This window comes from Agelaius phoeniceus, chromosome 3 (genome assembly GCF_051311805.1).
Source record: "Agelaius phoeniceus isolate bAgePho1 chromosome 3, bAgePho1.hap1, whole genome shotgun sequence".
NCBI lineage: Eukaryota > Metazoa > Chordata > Aves > Passeriformes > Icteridae > Agelaius > Agelaius phoeniceus.
Window position 1 is genome coordinate 84,668,045 of NC_135267.1, and position 22,775 is coordinate 84,690,819.

The 22,775-nt window shown below is 39.5% G+C and overlaps 1 protein-coding gene and 1 long non-coding RNA gene across 6 annotated transcripts in view; one reads left to right on the plus strand and one right to left on the minus strand.

Annotated features, from left to right (window-relative positions):
• PLD5 (phospholipase D family member 5) overlaps positions 1-22,775 on the plus strand; it is a 176,580-nt gene that overhangs the window by 140,568 nt on the left and 13,237 nt on the right. For all 5 annotated transcript variants that reach the window (XM_054630036.2, XM_077175773.1, XM_077175774.1 and 2 more), the window contains 3 exons: positions 14,741-14,938; positions 18,110-18,249; positions 19,968-20,133. In XM_054630036.2, coding sequence (XP_054486011.2) covers positions 14,741-14,938; positions 18,110-18,249; positions 19,968-20,133 — 504 coding nt within the window. The remainder of the gene's footprint in view (positions 1-14,740; positions 14,939-18,109; positions 18,250-19,967; positions 20,134-22,775) is intronic.
• LOC143693591 (uncharacterized) lies at positions 5,566-19,819 on the minus strand. Its single transcript, XR_013181435.1, has 4 exons — positions 19,692-19,819; positions 11,031-11,146; positions 5,906-6,037; positions 5,566-5,678 (listed from the first exon to the last, which is right to left on the minus strand). It is a non-coding gene; the product is annotated as an uncharacterized LOC143693591 (long non-coding RNA).

A 22,775-nucleotide genomic window follows, 5' to 3' on the forward strand; every position in this document is an offset into this window, starting at 1 on the left:
GTCATTTGGCATTTGCTCTCTCTTGCCTAGAACATCTTAAAAGCATTATCTCAAACATTCCTGCTTAAATTTTGGCTCAGCTGATGTTGAGGCAAAGTTCCTAAGCATGATTTTTTTCTCTTAACTGTATGAAAACTGCTAGCAGAGGATTTTTGTTTCTAAGATGCCTTTTAAGTCTCATGTATTTTCTGGATTGTTTGTTATTCTGATCATTTAAATTCAGATAAATATAAGCTGAATGGCTGCTAGACTTAATTTTTTTTTTTAAGTAGCAAAACCAACCAGGCTGTAAAAATCACAGGATTTTTTTATCCTTTGAAAGGATTAAAAAACCCAACCAGGCTGGAAAACATTTGTTCTTTAAGGACAGAAATATAACCAAGTGATCTTTTTTTCATTTTCCCAATAATTTCATGTCTCTGTTGGATTCTTTGTGTGATTTGTGTTACCAATATAAGTAAGACTTCAGAAAGGCATTTGATTTCTCTTAATCTTAAAAATCCACCAGGATTTCCTTGTCAGTCAGTTTCCTCTCCATCCTCCTCTTACTCTCTTGTTGTTATGAGTTACCAACTGCTAATTTTATCTACATAATTTAAGGCAACTGGGAAATTAGATAAACTGTCCCAACAGTTTTTGTCAGGTTGGTGTTTAATCTGAGGAGTTAGTTTTTTATTTGATGTACCTAAGATGTTAAATAAATACCCAAGGGGGCAAAAGTACTGTACAAGGTGAGATGTGACTGTGTATGAATGAGAAACTCTCTGTGAGCTGTTTTTTCCTTATGGTTATTAGTATTTAAAACATACTTATCTCATTAGTATTGAGTCCTACAGCACATGAAAGTCGTAGCAATTACGAATTTTTTGGTTACATTTGAATGATAAGGAAAAAAGTTGTTCATTTATTCTATTAATAATCCAGTTGAATCAACAGCCAAATTAGCTGAGATGGAGAGCCATGAGAATTAGTCAAAAAAAGGTCTATTAAGCATCTGTAGATACGGTAGATAAACTAAGTTTTGTCTTTTACAATAAGTATGAATAATTAAGTGCATACTCACAGCTAAAGTATATTGGATTTTGAAATTTGTGAAATCAATAAGCCTATATTCACCAGGAAAACAAACAAAAAGGCAGGGGAAAAAAGGGAGGGAGGAAACACCCAAAACTTAAGTTGGACAAAAGATAGACATTTTCTTTGTGTCCACTTTAAGTAAAAACTGATGCGCCAACATTTGATTTGTTTTCGTATGAGTCTGTTTTTTGAGCTAAGCTGTAGGAAGGCTTGCAGCAGGATGTCTCCAAGAGTGCTTGGAGTGTGTCTGCTTGTCTTGCCTGTTATCACCAGACAGGACAGAACTGGTTTGAGAAATAATGGCAGTCTCAGTTGAGTTGTTCAGGCTGTCCTTCCTGAAACATAGAAAAAAGGAGACAAAAGCAGCAGTTTGAATTCATCTATATCATCTTCTCCTCTAATATTTTGTGACAAAAAGACTGATAAAGCCCAAACTCTTTCCCATCCTACTCTGAAATGACAAAAGTTGGTAAATGATGGTATTTCAGGTATTAAGAGCTGCATCTGAAGGAGCAGCTTTGGGGCACTTTATGTTTCTGGGAATACTAGAGGAGCAACCCTTTCATTGATTGTGCTGAGTAAAATCAATTGGAAGCAATCCACATGGTTCTTTACTCAAAACTCTCATCCCAATTATATTGACGATACTCATAAGGAGGAGATATAGCTCGAAGGCTACACTTAATGGGGGACAAAATTCACCTCAGAATTATCCCTTCTCTTGGTCTTAATGTCTGGGGATATGGATTCTAATAAAAACTTCCCCAAAATTCAAGAATCTATGGAATGCTGCCAGGAGCAAATGCAACTTGTGTTTCTTTTTATGTATCTCTCCCAGGGAAAGGGGAATGATGATTTCCCCAAATTATATCATTGAACACTGTATTTTCTATTTATCTGTGGGAAAAACATTGTCCTCCAATAAAACCAATATGTAATAAATACTATTTATTTTTCTATATATCTCAAAAATACATCATGATGATTTTATTTGTTTCCAGCTTCCCCAAAATCTTGCCATAGCAGAGCCACCTCTCAAAACTGATCACTGAGACAAGATCTGCACATTTGCAATTTCTATTGATGATCTTTACAGAACTCATAGAGCAAAAGCAGTCTGTAATCAGTCAGTGGTTTCTCTGAATTTTATCTGAGTCTCTTGAAGTTATGTAATGGTGCATCTGGTCCTTTTGAGATAAGATATTTTGTCTGACATAGAATTCCATCTTTTCAGTCAAGCAAAAGTTATATTGGGAGTTTCCATTTGACACTGTTGTGCTAGTGTTGTGCTAGTATGAATTACAGATTTGTCCCTAATGTGCACTTTGTCAGTTTTTTTCATATTCTTCTAATAATTTGCTCACTTTTCTTACTATCCCAGTGGTATTCAGTATCATGTTGCTATTAGTAAACTGAACACAGGCTCAAGTGTCCTATAACATGAAAAAAGGCTCTTTCAACTTTGTTGTCCACTGAGATTCAATCAAGCTCAGATGGGTAAATACTAGGCTGAAAGTACAGGCAAGATAATACTGCTGTATTCTAAATTCGTGTTTCTGGGTTAATAAATCTCTCTTATATAAGACAGAGAGTATCTTTTTCTAAAAAGTTTTGATATGCTGTTATCCATGCAATCCAATCCTGAAAAAAATCCTCATGGGTTTTCTGTCTATGGGATCATTTCCTGAGCTAGCTAATATTTTAAAGATAACAGAAAAGTGGAACCCGGATCTTCAAGCATAGGTAAATGAGGCAATATGGGAAGAAAGGAGGCATAGGGAGATATTACAGAGCTATACTGACAATTACTTTTTTTAGTAATTTATTGCTTAAACTATTTATTACTTTGTTTTCTTTTTCCTGCTGCATAGAATTCTAGTTGTATTGTCAGAACTTTGCTATGATGCTATTGCAGCTTGTCCTTCAAAGGACAAGTTGAAAATACTTTTATTATTTTCACTAAGAGCTTTTGGCTAGGGTTTTTATCTTTGACCAAATCTAGAGCACTTTAGTGGCTGATACATATCTCCAAAATTGCAGCTTTTCTATTTTCTTTCCTCTTTTATTTTTTTTTTGTCCCCCAAAAGTTAGGGGACTGGGAGAAGATGCTCTTGTAAATGTGCAGATCTCACAGCATGCATTTATCATAGTATAAAGTTTGCATTTTTGGAAGTAGAAGTTTTGTTTGATTCTTTAAGTGAGATTCTTTAACTGTATTTTTCTCGGTTACATCCAGTAAATCAGGACAGTCAGTGTTGCCCATTATGCTTACTCTGCTTGAAATTTAGTACCTATGCATGCAGTATTTACAGATAAATATCAGTGGAGCAAAAGGACTGTTTGTCTCTTGCTCACCATTGCTGTGCACTGCTCACAGAGGGCTGGTTAAAACCAGGCAGGAACGTGGTAATGTGGCTCTTCCACTTGTGCCTTGTATGAGCTTCATTGCTGCCTGGTAGTGCCCTTGGTTCCTCCTTACTGCTGTGGGCTTCTGCTTGTGTGATTTACTGACTGAAAACAGCATGGGATCTATATCTTCACCTTGCAGTCGGAGCCAGAAAGTCCTCTTAGCTTGGCTAGTTTTTCTAGGTGCAGTGCTGATTCCCAGCTCTGAGGAACTCAGAATTTATTCCCCTTTGTCATACTTCTCCCACTGTTGTGCTCCATTCTCACATGCACCAATGTTATCATCTGCATTATGTGTCTGTATTTAGTGTAGGAGAGGGCAAAATACATCAACAGCTTGTTGCATGTTTTTATTTGATTTCTGTTGACTGTAGGAATATGCTCATCACTCTGTTTCTGACCTTTGAAACTACAGATCTTGTCTTTTTGATTTTTTGTTGATTTTTTCAGTTGCTCTGAAAGTTCTATGAAACAGGTTTATCTACTGTTGAAATAATCAATAGTAAATTGAAAATCAGTAAGTAATAAACCTTCAGAGCAAAATGATGGAATATTTGGTTTGAACAGATAAACTGACATCTTTCCAAAGCAGCATGGAATTTTCAGGTACCTGAATATTGCTGAATGCCAGGCTTAATGTGAGTAGATTTAGGTCGGATTTTAGGAAGAAATTCTGGACTGTGAGGGTAGCTGGGCACTGGAACAGGTTGGCCCAGAGAAATTATGAATACTCCATCCCTGGAGATGTTCAAGGACAGGGTGGATGAGGCCCTGAGCAGTCAGGGCTAGTGAATGGCATCCCTGCCTATAGCAGGGGGTTGGAATAGATGATCTCTTCAGACGTTTTGAATGCAAACCATTCTATGATTCAATTTTCTTCTCATCTTTTTTTTTAGTTGCTGTGGAAGTCCTGTGAACAGGTTTACCTGCTGTTGGAGTAATCAAGAATAGATTGTAAATCAATAAATAATAACTCTGCAGAGCAAAATTATGGAATATCCATTTTGAATTGATAAACTGTCTTCTTTCCAAAGTAGCATGGCATATTCAGGTAGTTGGATCTCCAAAACCCAAAGGAAAATAGAAGGTTCTTTCTCCAGTACATTTAACCTCATAATAATTTACTTACTTTTTAATACTTCTAATACTTTTTTAATACCTTACCATTACTATGTCTTAATTAAGAGTCAGATGTTGCAAAGAGAGTATGATTGGTTCTGGTTTATTACAGGTCCCTCAGATACTTGACAAATTATATCAGTTTACTAGCATTATCAGACTTGAGAATTTCGGATGGGTTCTAAAAGTGTTTAGGAGCTGGAGGCATGCAGGAATTTACTGCCAGGATACAAACTGTACACCACTGCACAAAGGATAGAAAATCATCCACGAAAGTGCATGCAAAAAAGGAGACAGCTTTTAAAACTGCTTCTGCTATCTTGAAGCACATACTGGTGAATAGTCAACACTGGTGAGGCGTGCTTGCACGAGTCCATGGCCTAGGGATAAGGAACAGTAGCCTAAGAGTTAAGTTGTTGAAATTTATAAAAACTGTTTGGGAGGATCTCCCAGAAACTGCATCACAAGTAGCTCACCTGGCAGTTGTCTTGCCTTTAAAACAAATCATCAAAAAGACAATGGTTGCAGAGATGAAAATTGTTTCTAGGCACATCTCTGCAGTGATCTACCCAGGGGTAGTCTGAAATAACCAGTAAACTTACATAGATATAAAAAAGGCAGTAAATCCACCACTTTCCCAAAAATTTGATTTATGTTATGGTGAAAGAAAACTTGTTTGTTTAACCCCAGCTGAATCTCTGCTGGGGGAGCTAATGCACCACAGTCTATTCTGTCATCTTCCACAAGAATTTGCTGGCAACTAATCTTGGTCAGTGATGTTAACAAATGGAGGAAGGTTCCTCTCAGAGGGATTTAGATATTAGCATACCCCATCAGATCAATCTTGTTCAACTAAACAATTAAAATAACAACATTAAAATAATCATGAAAGTGTATTCCCAATATGTGATTCCACCCACGCACACACGCTTTGATATTGCACAGATGACAGTTCCCCCCTAGAAAAATGTCTTCATTCAGAACTGTCTTAACTCCAAAAGGTTCCCAGATGGAGCCCAGTCACCTTCTGCTTGAAAGTTTGAATCCTTTCATGGAAAACTGGATTTGGTATTGTCCTGTGAAAAAGACACACAGTAAATCAGGCTGAAATACCATGGCATAAATCTCCATGAGTCAGGGTAAGGAAGGACAATCATTTCAGTCATTTTATAAAAGACAAATGATTCCACAGTTCAGAATAAAATCTCGTCTTTCTATACCCATAAGTCATCAAGCAGAACAAAATAGACTCTGACAAAGCATTCCTTCCATATGAATGTGCAGCATTAATGTCATCACTAACCTTTTCAGATTTTGATACTGTCGTCATAAGCATCAGGGCCTGGTTTAGAAGTCATCATGCAGTCAGCTTCCTTAGCTTTTCTAAGTAAACAGCAGTCATCAAAACAGTGAAGTCACTGACGTTTCCCTGGAACTGCACAGTGGAAAACTATTAATCCCTGCATGAGGGAGGTGTATTGAGCAAACAGAGTTGTTAAGTGTCTTCAGAGAACTGTGGAAGTCAGGAATCGTGATACTGGACAGGCAACTTTTTCTAATCAGTATGATGAATTCCTAAGCATTTCTTTCAAATGTAGTGCTAGAGCACCTCACAAAAAATAGCTGAAGAAACTCACCCTGTTTAGCCTGGTGAAGAGATGACTGAGAGGGGATTTCATCAGTGTCTGTAAGTATCTCAAGGGAGGGTGTTGAGGATGGAGCCAGGTTCTGTGTGGTGGTGCCAAGCAATAGGACAGGAGGCAATGGCCAGAAATGGATGCACAGAAATGGATGCACACCTGAATATGGGGAATAACTTTACTGTGTGGGTGTCTGTGCAGTGAAACAGATTTTACAGAGAGGTTGTGGTGTCTCCATCACTGGAGGTATTCAAGAACTGTCTGGGTGCCATCCTGTGCAATATGCTCTAGGATGACCCTGGCAGGAGGGAGGCTAGACTAGATAACCTCCAGTGGGTCCTTCCAGCTTTACACAGTCTGTCATTCTGTCTTCCCAATTTTACCGTTACAGGCAGGAGGCAGAAATATGATGTAATAATTTAGCTACAATTTTTCTTCCTAAGAACCTCTTTCAGGATTGTATCTTTACAAGACAAATTGCTTCCATGTTGAAGCAGCCAGAGACCTCCCAAATATCTAAGATGGTTACTCAAGAAAAAAGGGCAGAGAGCACAGTGGATTTCTAAAATAGATTTTCACATTGACTAGCCATTGTTCTGAGGCTGGCTGTGTACCATTTGCCTAAATTGCCTTATGTATCTAAACTGCTTGGATTTCTAGCTTACCTCAAGGTCCTGTACACTGAATTTAATCAAGGCTCAGTCAAAAATTAATTGGTGCCTTTGGCCCTCTGCTTACACCAAGAAAATAGGTTTCTTATTCTGATCAGGTAGTCTGGCAAAGCTCAACAGTTACAGCAATAATTCATATGCAATGTCATTGTCCTGGTTTGTGTCCCCAGCATGCCTGCTACCAATCTCTACTCAGTTTGCAAAAGGAAAACCCACTGTGTGTGTCAGTAACGTTAGAAATAATGCATCCAATTAGTCAACTACATGCTGTTGCATTTCCCTGAAGGCCATGGAACTGAAAGCCCCAAAGAGACTGTGTGCTTTGAGAGAAATGTTTAGACATAAATACTGCCCTTACTCTGAGATCAGCCCTTTGCACTCTCCTGTCTCTGTTGCACAGCAGAAGATGTGTGCAGGCTGCCCTTTGCAGCATTGCTTAGCATGAGAACAAATGCTGAGGGCTCCTGCTGTGATTTCCTGCTGCTGCCTGGGGAGACTGTGAGATAAGGGCTGACAGGACAGCCTCTGGTGCAGGGGAGATGGAAAGAGGCTTCAGGGAGGTGCACACATTTAGGTGGTGAAGGAGAGTCCAGCCCTTTTCAGAAGCTAGCAGGCTCTTTCACTTCACCTACTAGTTTTCTTATGGTTCTGCTGGAGAAGGGAATTTTTTAATCTCATGTGAATGACACCAAGACTGAAATGTGATGCAGCTTGCCAGCAGTGAGATGGGAGGCCAAGACAACATGATCCTTTTCTTTCCAGCTTGCACTTTTCTTTGACAAAAGGAACAAAATAGTTTCAAAAGAGAAACAGAATCAAATTAGAATTCACATTAATTAGATTTCCTGTGGTAAAGCAAGACATAAATCAAACATGATCCTAGAAAAATGTTTTCTTGCAGTTGCAAGCTTCCATTTCCCCTAAAGAAGACACTTGCGCCTGCAAGTGTTTTGAGGGGGTAATGAAACTATAAACTGAAAATTCATTTGAAAATTATAAATTAGGCTGTGATTATGCCAAGTGATATTAATTATGCTGATAGATTATATGGTAATGAATTTTTAACTGATTCAGTTCTGCTTCTGGCTTGCTCTGACAATTAGCCATGTGTCAGGCTTGATTTGTTAGTGAGCTTAAACAACAGCAGTACAAAGCCCAAACTTGCATTCACAATTCTGTGGTAGGGTCTATGTAAACATCATCACAGAGTGGTCCATGGCTTAAACAAACTATATTTGATTTTTTTCTGCAAGCAAATTTATTTTTGCTGAGTTTTTAGTATCGATAGAACAGATGGCTGAAAAGAAAAATCGTGATGGGGCTTCTTTCTAATGCGATGAGGACACAGGGGATTTCTACTTTGAATATGCATTGCTACCTCTTCATCACAAAATTCTCTTTAAACCACACCATTTTAAAATAAGCCCCTATTCTGCCTGGGTGCCTAACTTGCTTTGTGTATCAGCAGCACTACTTTTCAGCAGAAATGAAATGCTAAGCCTATCTTTTTTTTCTCAGCATGGTTTTCTTAAGATCAGGGTGCTATGAAAAATAATGGTGTGGATAAAGTGAAGCGGAAATTAGTAGAGCATCACAATGCAGTTTTGTGTTCTTTGCCTATGGACCACTGGAAAAAAAAAAAGAGAATACAAAAATCAGCAGCTCATCAAAGATCTTCTCTGCCTTATCATAGCAGCTTTTTGTCATTAGGTAATATTAGTAAAAGTACATATGAAGTTGTAACTTCTTGGGACTTTTATTCTGCATGGTCTACAGTTCCAAATCTATCAAATGTACTTTTGAGAAGGTGAGAATTAAAGACCAGTGAACTGCTGGTGGCTGACAATTCAAATTTATCAACTTCAGTGGTACAGTCAGTCCACTTATACCACTTCCTTTCCTTTGGTGAAAACTTGTCATGGTTTTATATGGACATTCAGTGCCAATGCTGGGTGCACTCTCTATCAAATGCATCACCTTTTCTTGGTCACATGCTAAGATTTATTTCCAGACAGTGGCTTGAGTGACAGTTTTCCATTTTCAGTGATAGATTGAGTTTCTGGCTCAGGTTGAAATTCCATTTTTTTGTCAATTGGAAGGGCTTTTTTTCTAGTTCATTCGAAATTCTACCTGGCAATTATTTTCAAATTACTTAAAACCTACACAATAGAAAATTAACCTTTACCCTTAGATGACAGAAGTGTAAAACCTACAAAACTCTAGGACATAGGCCAGGCACAAGAGAGATCCAAGTGCAAGACTCACAAGGTTTTTGATTAATTTGAGAATGGTTGAGAGCTGAATGCAAGATTTTAAAAATACCATAGATTCAGTAAATTGTCTATAGAAAACAGGAAAGTTGCACAATTAAACAATGAAATAGTTAATCTCAAAATTTAATCTGTTTGAATTCTGTAAGTAATATTCAAAAGCAATTTGTCGCTGTCAAAATAACAGAGAATTCAAGTAATAACATTTATTGTGCCCTAGATGATTTCTGACATCCAAAGATGCTGTTAATTTAGATTTATTCACTTTCCAATGGTTTAAGCTAGACAGAGTTTTATTAACTTTCTGAGAAAACAGTGCTTTCCCATTTGTATTAATGTTTTCTGCTTAGTATTTCCCAATATCAGTGTAGCTCTGATTTTCTTAGCAAAGGAAAAGAAAAAGTGGAACCTGAGCAGAAGCAGGACTGTGCTGGATTTGGATTTCACTAAATTACATTAGATTTTAACATAAAGTGTGCAGTCTCTGTACTGTATCACTAGCCAAGCACAGGAGGAGGGTTTTTGTCTCAGGAGTGTCAGGGTAGGTTGCAGTTTCTAGTGAAGTGTTAGCTGAGGCACATCCTTTTGCTGTTGTGGTACACTGTAACAGCTGCAGAGGTTTGTGGGAGAGGGCCCAGGCAGTGCTACAGCCTTCTCAGCCTGTTCAGCATCAGATTGCACGTTTGGCTTACATCAAAACTGGGCTGCCTGAGTGCATTTGTGGTGAGCACTGCTCCTGTCAGCCTCTTCAGCAAAGTGTGCTACAGCAGTCACAGCAAACAACTCTGCACAGAGAGACACTTCTTAACCTTTCTCAAATCTCTGACTCTCTCTCTGTTGGTGGCCACCCTATCAGAATGCCCTTCTCCTCCTGCACTGCTGCCACAGGCCACCCCTCAGCTGTCACCTGTGCCTGGCATGGGATAGGCACACATATGGGTAAAGAGAGGTAAAGAATACCTGCACAGAGGCAGCCTTCAGTGGTGCTATGTATGGTAAGGAAATATTTACTCAGTATTAAAGGATATCACATGAAAACATAAGGGAGGCCTGCAGTAAGGATCAGGTAAGCTTGATAATAAAAAAGAAAGTATGTTTGGAGTTCTGGGTAACTGGATAATTAGAGCATATTTTATGAAAAGATTAGTGTACCAGTGTAAATATCTGTGATTTGTCTTAAGCTGATAATGAATACATTGTATATTACTTTTATTTAGAAGCTATTGAAATCTGAGGCTTTAGTAATTGATTATCAGTATGGAGTGCTTTTTGTTACTGCATTAGTTTACCCTCTTGTGATTCTGGCTTTGCTCAGTCATTCATTTAGAAATTTGTCATTAAAAAAATCAGAGGCTCAAATGCACAATTAAATACATTTTCAAACACAGGCAAATGACAGATGCATACACTATCCTGTATGCCAAAAGTCTACTGTAGTATATTTTGGGTGCAATAGGCTACCTGTAGTTAATCCAGAGTTTCTGTAGCACGGGCAATGCATTCCTGGCATCTGCCAGTGGCTGGATCTTTTGGGCAAATGGTAATTCATGCCTGAGGAGAGCTGCCTGTTGTTTACAGGATCAGGTTTGGGTGTGAACAACTACCAAAAACTTTTTCTTTAAGCAAGGGGTTTTCTAAAGCTTCCTGCTACATTTGCCACGACTCAGATACTGCAAGCTGTGAACCAGATTGTGGCACTCTTATGTAGGTCAAATAGTACCTTGCCTACACAGCGGGGTTGTCTCTCAGAGTGGAGCTCAAGGTAAATATAAAATGAGCTGTCTGGTCTGCACAGTGCAGGGTAAGGACACATGGAACACCCTCTCTGGCCTGTGACCCAAACGTACCTGAAACGTCCTGCTAACTCTGTTTCTCAGTGTAGGAATCTTACAGAGCTCTGTGTTCACAGTCTGGATTGTTCGGGCTCTTTTCCCATGTTTTTTCTTCCTTTTGCATAGGATGCCTATGAATGCACATGGAAAAAGAATAAGCTAAAATTCCTGTTTTTGAAATGCTGCTTTTTGTCCAATTTAGCAAGGAATTCCTCCTCTTGTCATAAAAATTACCATTTTTCTATCTAGGCCATATTTATTACTTTTCATAGCTTAACTGAGCTCTGTAGTTAGAGTATCACTGTGCAGTGGGAGGAAACCATATTTCTTAAGCCAAGTATAATTATTCACTCTTCTGGTGCTTTAAGAAAGCCCTTATTGGCAAGGAAGTCAAGCAGTAATTTCGTAGTCTTTAAGAGATGCTCTACACAAAGGTAAATGGCATGGGGAAAAACAAGGAAAACCAGTTCCTATATTTTCCATTCTTTGATTAGAGCATGCATGGTATTTCTTTATAAAGAGGAGAAGAAATCTGCTCAAGAGAGGACAGAAAATTCTCTGTGCAGATAACCATTCCTTTCCTCAGTTCCTGGCACATGCCCTGGAAATGTCACTCACAAGCAACTGTACAACTTTATCTTCCAAAAACTTTTGTTCCACTTTGTAGTAATCAATTTGTGACTCCATCTTTTCATTTCACATTTATCTTCCTTAGTTTCATTAAGCTTTTGATTTTTTGAGATCATCTTCACTTTAATTTTTAGTGACATTTTCATTACTGTATTAATTGCTCTTAAAACGTAGGATGGAGAAATACTTCCTTTGCCTGAAGAGCTCCTGCCCTGAAGGGTTTTACCTTAACAGATACCTCAAATGATGCTTAGCTGAAGGTTTCCATGATGACAAGTCAGGGAACAACACTCAGATTTTGATTCTTACAATATAGATGGTTTTTTCTGCTTCTCCTCTTGAGACTACTATAAAAAAGTCTGTAATGACAGCAGTCTCAAACAGAAGAGAAAGTCTTTTCCCTTATTTAGATGTCATACCACTTCATACTAAATCTGTCACTACCAGATTCCTGCTGCCCCCTATGCCTCCAGGATTATAAAGCTTCATCATTAATAGGAAGAAGAGCAGTTTCTCCTCACCTCAGAGTATGGGAGTAAAACTAGGCTCAGTGTAGAAGGTGCTTCTGAAACAGTTGTTTTGGGTTTTTTTGTCTCCAAACTTACTGGGGCTGTTACACAAGAAAGGGGACTGGTGGGGTTTTACTATGTACATGCATTGTTTGCATTTCAAGGGGATGTATCACCCTTAATCTGAGAGGGTCACAAAGTGACGGGCTGACATCGAAACCGGTTTCTTAAGAAAATTCGGTTTGCGCAACAAGCATCAGAGTTGCTGTTGCCCTCTTCCTATAGCTTTGAATCTACTGTTCAAGTTGAGTTAAATTTGAACTTAAGTTTATAAAATCTTAATGGAAACAGGCAGCAGAGGATATCTGTGTTTTCCCAGCGAAGGAGAGGAGCCCTGCCTCTATCATGTATTAGGGAATCCCGTGGGGAAAAGCTTCAGAAGTAGGAAAAGCTTTGATCAATGCTTTGAGAAGCCAGCTGCAAGACGCAACACCTTGGGAAGGGAGCGTTCATTACTGGCTGTAACCGCATCTCTGGGTGGCTTCACTGCAGCCCGTGCTTTGCGCCTGTTCCCTGCGGGCGGGAGCGGCCGCCCCCAGCCGGGCATCCCCGCGGCTCCCGCAGCAGCTCCGGGGAGGCTCCGCTCCCCCGCTCCCGTGCGCTCCGGCTCCTGGGGAGAGGCTGGCGCTAAGGCGTGCCTGATGCTTCCTTTGGCACTCCGGCTAGGTGGTGAGCTGTGAAAGTGGCATTTAACAAAACCCATTAGTGCCCCTGGCTTTCTCCCTGTCTCTACACGAGGAACCACTTAGGCAGAAGGGCAATCTCTTAATTCACGGGGAGGGGACGCACTGCAGTCACTCCTGATGCAAAAAGAGTTGCTCATGCAGATGCAATCCTGGCAGCTTCTGGTGTGCTGTGAGGACCCTTTTATCTTTACTTTTAATAGAATGGATAAAGTGGAATGGTAATAATGGGACTGATAAATGAAAGGAAAACTGTAACCACATAATTATGTCAGAATCAACTAACAGCCATGAAAAGCCGATTAAACTACATTATGCAGATAGATGTAACAGAGTACTATTAGCAAGTCCTCTGCAATGGCATGCCTGGCAATTAAGAGAGCTGTATTGGCAGCACACAGTGAAAACAGTGCTAATGTACAGTTAAAAATATTTGGAGACAAATAGTGCCCAGACTATGGGGACGGCCTAGAGCTGAATATAGGAGCATCTTCAAAGATACCAGTACCCAGGGGAAAAATTAAAGATGTTATTCCAAATAGATTCTTCAGCTAAGATGTTGGTCATATTTATATTTAGCACCAAAATTAATTTACTGGCTTATCCAGAAATGAAAGACTGGAGTACGGTATTTCTGGTTTTCCAACTCTGCAAATTTCAGCTTGTGCAGGCTAACAGATTAAAGAAGCTTGCAGAAATATTCTGATTTAGGTAGCAGTAGGATTAAGTCTTGTTCCTGTGGTTACGACTGTTTGGCAAATATTTAGGAATGAGGTAGCTCAGTGTTTGTGTATTCTTAGGGATGTGGTATTTCCAGGTCAGGGACATGAAGAATGTGTCACCCATAGAATTTCCTTCTCACTGCAGTTCTGGTGTTCACCCACCACAGAAGGAGTCAAGGTTCAATTCTATCCTTCACTTTCCCTCTGCCCATTCCTGCAGAGAGGTTCTCATCTGCAGTCAGGGAGAATTGCACTGGAACAAGCTCTGAGATATCATCAGTGCGGGGTTCAGGGTTCCCACAGGCTTTACAGAAAGATATGCTTTTACCAGAAAGTAGTCTGTGTAACTGTGGAGATCTCATCTAAGGGAATAACATCAGTGGGAATATTTTGGATTGAAAGGGCAAGCATGCTGGAGAGTTCATATTACCCTTATTTTCTTCTTCATGCCAGGCAGACTTCACAGGCATGCTACCAAGAGAGTTTGCCTGCAGAAAACCAGCATGGATCTTTTAAATATTTATTGTACATATGGTTTTCCAACAGATACATGCAGATTTTCTTCTTGCTTTGTTTTAGAAGATGGCTGAAGTATTATTAAATACAGGCAATGAGAGGTCAATAGCATCCAGGCCCACACCAGTCCTTTCTTGAGCTGTTCTAAAGCAAAGGAAGGGAAGAGAGTGAGCATGTGGTTACGCTTTGATTACAAAAGCCAGACAATACATTCAGCATAAAATTCTGTCAGCAGCTTAGGTACTAGGAGTGTACAATTAATGAAATCTCTGCCAAACAAGATTTATGATGATCAAGAGACATGCCTTTACCTAAATGAGAAGTGGGACTGTGAACTTTAGCCTGTTGAAGGCTAAAGAATTTACTTGTACTCTGCTGTCTGTATTTACTTGGACTATTTTCCCTCATAATTTATATGTAAGAATGTTGATGCTTACAGAGTACTTTCTGTGGGAGAAAAGCATCATTATCTCCCTTTTAACATGTGAAGAAACTGACACCCAGAAAGCTGGGGTACCCAAGGTGAGGTTTTTGTGTTCTTGCTGCATTCTTCCACAGATCCATCAGCGAAAACATCACTAATGACCCAACTTTTAATTTCACAGATGAAGGAACTTGGCGTCATCGTATACAACTGTAGCTGCCTGGTCCTGGATTTACAAAGGATATTTGCCCTGTACAGCTCATTAAGGTATAAGAATAAAGTACCTCCAAGTTGGTCTAAGAGACTCTATGGAGTGTACGATACTCAAAATAAACTGACACTGCAGCTGAATGAGACAAAATCGGAAGCTTTTGTGTCGGTAAGTTCTGAAAGGAGTTCCAGGGGTTGGGGGGGAGGATAGGGAAAAAATGTACTTAACCCACAAGATCTTTGAAAGACCTGGAAATTTAAAAAATCACAATTTTTTTTAATTCTGTTTTTTATGACATGCAATTTTCCAGGGCTTTAGATACTCCAGGATTTCATTTGAGCATTATGCAATTTCCCTTTCTCTGCAATGTTCAACACTTTTCCAGTCATGTTCAGAAAACGATACAGAGACACTTCAAATTAAATTCTTTTATTTATACTAATAGGTAGAATATGAATGACTTGGGAGTAAATGAACCATGAATTAGACATAGAAAATTATACAGAACAAGCAGAGCTTGCATTTTTATCAATGTAATTTATAAGGATTCACCCTATTGCAAAGCATTCATACTTCTGTACAAGGTCATCTACTTCAGCTTTATTTTTAAATGACATTTTAAAACTTCTAAAATCCAAGCACTTATCCCCATGGAAGCACTGTCTGTGTCTGTATTTTTAATGGAAAGAAATGGAGTCCTCCATCTCATCAGTGATGTAGCAAAACTGGAAAAAAGTACCCAGTGAGAGAGATGATGGAAGATGTGGAGTGTTATTAATTTTGGGGGTAATTACATGAGTGTAAACCACCCTTTCAAAATCAGGAATATAAATAAAGTTGCTGAGACTATTTTTCCATTCTCTATAACAAGGGCAAAACCACCGTTGCTTTATAGCCATGTTATGTCGCATAGCCCACTATTAAGTTGTACAGCCACTGGCATCAGACAGTGCAGATGTGTGGCTATACAGGGCAGGGTTCCCCTTCACCTGCTGGGCACCAGGCAATGTTCTGCTGTCCAGGATTTTTCCTACTCTTACAATCAGTGGATAGACAGCAAACTATTTTGGAGTAAAAGTGTGGAAGTGCCTAAGACAGCCAGAATTAATAGTGGTTTTAAAAAATGGACACTTCCATTGATTCTGGAGAATCCTAAAGACTACCTTATATGAGAGACAGAATTTTGGACAGTTTGCTAATGCACTGTGAAATGAAATCCTACTCCTTTCTAAGAAATCTGTAAGAAATGGAGAAATCCTGCTGAAAGTTGATCCTGGAGGGGAACACATAATTGAAAGCTGGTTAAGGCCCAGTTTAAGGAATCTGGGATCCTAGACAAAGGCAGATGGAGAGACACTATACCTTTTTTTTCAGTTTGCAGAGTGTTCCCTTCCTCTGTGATTTTTTTCCTTTCCTGTAGGCATGGAAGCCTCTTCTCTTGGCACTTCACTTTAGAAAACAAAAGGAAGGACTCAGTGGTACTCAGAAGCTCAGATCACTGAAGTCCAGCTCCGAGAGCTAACTGAATTTGTATCCACAACCACTTGGGCTGACATGCCCCTCTTAAGTGCAGAACTGGAGCTGCTTGGGACTGGCTGGTGGACCAAGTGTTAATGCTGCTGTGTGTTCCTGAACTAATGATCACAAGGAGGTTCCCAGGAGCCAGGCAGTTCCCTTGATGCTGTGGCAGTCCTGCCTGGGGCAGAAACAGGCTGCTGCCTCCCTGTGGGTTTGGGATAGCACACCCCCCCAGCAGGGGCATGGAAAGGTTATTCCAGACATTCCCAGCCAGAATAAAGGCCTGTTCCTGGTAGGTGAAAAGGAGGAACAAGTGGGTACTTGATCAGTACAGCAAATGCTACACAGCATGGAGACAAGCCCTAAGCCAGTCCATGGCTGTGGGGCAGGGATCAGCTGTGCCACAGAGTAACAAGTGGAATGCCAAAGCACAGTGCTACACTGAGAGTTTTTACTGAGACTTTTGTCCTAATTATCTTCAGGAAGTCTTTCACTTTCAGATGTAAATAAATATTTGTATTGAACGCATCCAAAGAAGACAAATGCATGACAATTTCTTTCTTCGGCTGTTCTGTAACTTAAAAGTTCAGGAAAATAATACAAGTGATAAGAATAACATCTCGGAGCAATAACCTCCTAAAAGTGTCAGATAATTGAAATAAGTTATATTTAATATTTTAACCATATTTAAATAACTTTACACTTTTTTCTAGAGCTGAAATTAGTTTTTTGAAAACTTATTTCAATGTTTGTGCTATATAAAACAAGCGCCATACACAGTCATTGAATTTTTTTGTTATACTTGGGAATCATAGCTTAGTGTTGCTTAGCAACAAACTCATCTTTCAGACTGGCTGATAAAGTATAAGAGGTTTTGCTTTTTTAGTGTTCAGGAATGGATCTGGAATATTGGTCTTGAAATCTTGCTATGGTTAATTTTCTAGTATTTTCTGTGCTTAGTTGTAGTAAATCCTTAAGAACACCAATTAGTAAAAAGAAACCACTGTGACAGGCTGAAATTAAGGAAGATAAAACCCCTGGGATCTTTCCCTAAAGGAAAGATGCCCATCTGGATGTCAGCTGCAACCCAAGCAAGTAACAAAGGTGAGAAGGTGATGCAGTGGCAGGAAAACACCTGTTCCAGCTGGGTTAAGGTGCCTTCGACAGCCTTTGTCCCAGGAATGAAGTTGTTACCTGCAAGCAACTTGAAAGGGGGGCTCACTTTTCTCTCCCTGCTTGTGCAGCAGAGTAGAAAGTCCTGGGCATGTCTGCCTCAGATGAGCAATTTCCACTGGCTTCACCTTGCCTTCAACAGCCCCAGGCAGGAGACAGAAAAGCTGCAATCTGGGCTTGTAGCAGGTCTGTTCTGGTGGAGCTTTGTTTTAAAGATAAGTTTCTTGCAAAACTGCAGTGTCTCCCTGTAACTGACATAAAACACTTAATTCCTGCTCACAAGTGAAGGATCATACTCATGTGGCAAGAACATATGAACACTTTATCCAATAGAAACCAGTCCTGGGGCTCTTTGGAACAAAGTTCTCTGAAATGTAACTTCAATTACAGCTTCTTTCATGACAGTGGATGTTTTGAAGTCTGTGTCTTGCATTTTACCCACAGTTACACCTAAATGTGTACACCTAAATGAGGGCCAAGTAAGCAAGTAGCTTGCCTTTGTAGCTTTGAGTATTCTAGCAAGACAGCTGAAGGTATTAGTTAATAATCTCTGCTAAAATAATGGATACTACTTCTCATCTCAAGAAGACTGAGGGGGAGAGAAAATAAATCATTTTTAATACCATATTTGAACTTTTCCTTTCACAGAACTCACCTAAACTCTTCTGCCCCAAGGACAGAGTCCTGGATATCGAAGCTATCTACAGTGTTATTGATGATGCCAAGCAGTTTGTGTACATTGCTGTCATGGACTATTTGCCCATTGTCATCAACACCAACGCCAAACGGTGAGTGCCCAGGCCCAGGCCCAGCTGGTTACCATAATGCCAGGGGGGTCTGCTGGGGAAAATGAACCCACAGGAGGTTAGTTACTATTGTGCACCCTTTTCTTGTGGCCCAATTCTGCTCTTATTGAAATCAGTGAGAGTCCTGCCATTGACTTAAATGGGAGCAGAATTGGGACCTAAGAGGACATTTCCAGTTCTGGGTCCTAAGATTTGGATCTGTCTGTTGAAGGAGATCAGAAATTGTCTAGTCTGACCATCTGAATGTTGACTGGGACCCAGGAATATAACAGTCTGCTTGTACACAAATCCTATTTCTTACACTATTATATTGACTATTCTGAGACCACAACTACTGGCATATTATGAGTATCATGCAGATATTCAACATGACAAAGTGTGTGTGTGTTAGGAGAGAAATAATGTGTGGTGACTTGTATACAGTGTGGGAAATGTCATTATCTTACTGGCATACACATATAAATGAAAATTCCCAGTTCAGAATAGATTATATTTGAATGATATCACAGTTTGGTTAACTGAGAGGCGCTAAAACCAAACAAAACCACAATTTTTTCAAACAGCCAGTTTGTATGGACCATTAAAAACCATTCATGGGCCCAACACTGGAGCCAGAGTGCCTCAAAACCATCCTGCTCAGGAGGCAAGTATCCACTGGTCCCTCCTACTCTTGATAATGCTCACAATGAATTTAGAATCTAGCAAAGCCTGCTATTCCATCTATGCATTTTATTTGAACACAGTTAAGCCAAACTAAGCATGTGGTTATGTACTCTTTTCTATTTAGACCTGTTCTGTTCAAATTTTTCAAAAAATAATTAACATATTACTGATAAGCATAAACTGCTCTAAGTCTATGAGAGAGTTTTTCCAATAAACTCGTTATGTACAGCCTGCATCACAGGGAAAGAATCATGGGCAGTGCTGTAGGAACCTCAGTCTCACTATATGTATCCCTCCTACTTCTCCTTTATGTTGGAAAGCATCTTAGTATGTAGAACCACTACAGTGTTGTATGTTATCTCCTGGGCTCCTCCTTACTTTATTCTCTCTACTGGATTAGGGACATCCAGGAAAGCCACCAGTGTGAATTCTTCAACATTTTTCCTTCATCATGGCTTTGTGTTCGAGGCACTGCCCCAGCTTTTCTGCCTTGCCAGCTCCCAGTTCATGCTTCTAATTTATCTTCTGGCATGGTAGAGCTCAGATTTCATTAGCCCAGATGTCTTGATGCTACTGGAATGTAGAAAGCATGCATTTTTCTTTGTTTAATTCTCCCTGCCCTAACCTACTCCCACTAAATGTCAGGAATACAAATCTAACTATCAATTGTGAGAATATCACCATGGAAGCCACCATCCCATTCCTGGCAGAATTCCTGCAATCCTCATCACATAGCATCCTCCTTAAGCAACCCATCTCACCTGCTGCTCCTGAAGGATGCAGGCACCCTGCACAGCAGCTCTGTTTCCCAAGGAGAAATTGCAGAAGGCATTCCAGTCCCCAGCCTGCGCTGTCCCAGTGCGGAGGGGTTAAACAAGGGATGTCAGCCAGGGAGAGATGCGGTGTCCCAGTTCCCTGACCTGCGCCATCAGGGAAATCCTGGGTGGCCGTGCCTGGGCTGGCCAGCAGCGCCCTCTGCCTGCGGCTCTCCCACATGTTTTAAAGTTCTCTGCAAATGTTCTCTTCTTTCTCTGCAGGTACTGGCCGTATTTAGATGGGAAGATAAGAGAAGCATTAGTTTTACGAAGTATCAAAGTACGACTTCTCATAAGTTTCTCAAGAGACACAGATCCCCTTACTTTTAACTTTGTTTCATCTCTGAAAGCTATTTGCACTGAAGTTCCAAGCTGTAGTTTGAAAGTTGTAAGTATAATCCATATTGCTTTAAAATATAAGATATTCCCCCCCCCCCCAAAAAAAAGAATCAAGAAAAAATAACAACTGAGAATTTTTTCTGTTATTATCAAAGTCTTTAAATATCAGGAAATGTAAGATATTGAACATAATTTACTCCTTGTAGTAACAGAACTCAAAATTAAGTCAGAAAAATAGATAGGTGCCAAAAGACAGTCAGTGTGGTGGACAGCCTGTGCAAAACACCACATGTGGTCTCTCACAGCAAAACCCACAGAGTGAACTGTAGCCACTGGTCATGTTTATACTGTGAGATAAGAGTCAATCTGACAGCACAAAAATGTGATTTAGTCTGCATTCTCATTACCTTCCTGTTAAGCTGTGTAAGCATCTACTTTTTCTTCAGTCAAGTGAAAAGTACAGGAAAAAATAATGAAGATTTTACATTAAATTCAGACTACAAAATGAAAACTGTGAAGACCAGAAACGCCACTCTGGGGCCACATTAGACATGCAGCACAGGAAAGTGAGAAATACCATACAAATGCATTAGAGAACAGAATGTATGGTAATTGCTACTTCCAGTGTGACACACGTCACTTTTATGAAATTGAGGCACACTAGAAATCAGGCACCTTGGATCCTGGTGGGGTGGATTTGTGGGGTTTTTTGGTTTTGTTTTGTGTTTTTTTAGGTAATACTTCTAAATAATCTGCTGGATTATGTTGATTTCCTAAATTAATAATCCCATAAATCCTTATGGATTTTTGAAAATTGACAACAATTCTAAAAAGGAAGTACTATTTCTTATACACACAATAAGTACATTATGCATATCTAGAAATAGAGCTTTTTGTTATAATGTATGTTGTTATTATAAATTCCCTCAGTAAAAAAGCAGCCTAAAGTGTGGCTTTAAGTCAAAAAAACCCATACATAGCTGACTCTGTTTAAGCCACTTCAATTTTAAGTAAGTTCTAGCTTTTTCCATATTTATCATCAAAATTCTATTTACATATTCAAAATTTTTTTCCAAGTGGGTACCTAATACGTATATTCATTGCCATCTATTTACAGCAGGTAAAATCTTTTGTACAGAATTTATCTTGTCAAGAACTAAATGATAAAAGGAAAAAAACTACTCCTCAACATCTGTTCTAGGTGAATGGTCCAGCTAGAATCTCTGCAGTTAGAAAAAACAAAACCAACTTTCAGTAAAAAAATCAGCTGTAGAGAGTTGTAAAGATACAACACTATGTCAGTTATCTCTGTGCTGTGCATCACATTTCCCAGTCTGGGAAATGGAACCACTGTCTTAAATAAACCTTGGTATTTGTAATAGCCCAAGGGTCAGAGTTTGCTGGTATCAATTTGATTTTGGCTGAAAACAGTGCCATGGGCTCCATCTCAATACTCTTTTAATTAAAAATGCATGTCAGATGAGCAACTGCTTTTTAAAGCTGCATTTTTTCTGTATTCATCTGTTATAGCCAGGGTCAAAGTGAAACAAAACTATGTGTGTGTACGGAGGAGAAAGAATAGGTTAAAAAAGTAAAAAACTAACTTTTAACTATTGAAAACATTCCTTTTCCCTCTTGGTTCTGCTTTGGCAGTGAGAAAACATAAACTAACCTCAGTACAAAAAAAAACTGTCTTGCAGACTTGTATTATGTGTGTTTATATACAAAACCACTGCAATTTTAAGAGAAACCTGTTACAAATTCTGATTGAAATTACACTTAAAATTGCTAGGCTGTCACAATACCTCTATATGGTTCTGACCAAAATGCCACACACATCTGCACCTATCCCCCTGTTGTCCTGTTCTTTTGGGGATAATACATCCTACAAAGCATACTCAGTTACTTCTTATTTTTCATTTAGCTTTTGATCCTTGTGATATGCCTTGTCTTGATTGTTTTCCTTTTTTTTTTTCCTTATCCCTATGGAAAGACCAGTTTGGCTTGAAAGTTTCCAGTGAGTGCCAATGGCTGGCTGCAGCTGGTTTGCCAATGGTCATCCTGGAGAAGGAGATGCAAATGTAATTTCTCTGTTGGATGGGAATCTCCTCCTGGTTTCTCCTGGTTTCTGACCAGGCTAATGCAAGTTTTGGTATTGCCTTACTGCAAGTATAGGTTAGGGCACTGTAACCCTGTTACACCTGGCACTTTCAGCATCTCCAAGTCCCATTCACAGAGGCATTAATAATTACTGTTTTCAACTGAAACTGTTTTGAGAATGCAAACTCAATACAAGTACTCTGAAGAACATGATCACTGGAAGAACCTGCACCTAGAAAGCTTTGTTTGAGGACTAAAGGCTATAAGCACACAGCCAAAGGGCAAGGAGTAACCTGTATATCAAACTGCTGCTGAAGCAGGGAGCTCTCCTATGCACATGTGCTCATGAAATTAAAGCTTGAATCAGAAAGGGCAGACTCAAGGTGAAGAGCTCACCATTGTGCTTCTTGGGACCTTAATTCCTGTATTCCTTAAGTTTTGTGTACTTGACCCTGTAAATGAATCTTGTGTGCACAAATGCCTGCTCTAACTCTGAAAGGAGCAGCAGGAAGGGGCCAGCTCTGTTGGGTGCAGTGCTGAACAGAAAAAGGTGTGTGCTTTGAAAGGGCCTGCAGAAGTTATGACCTAGAA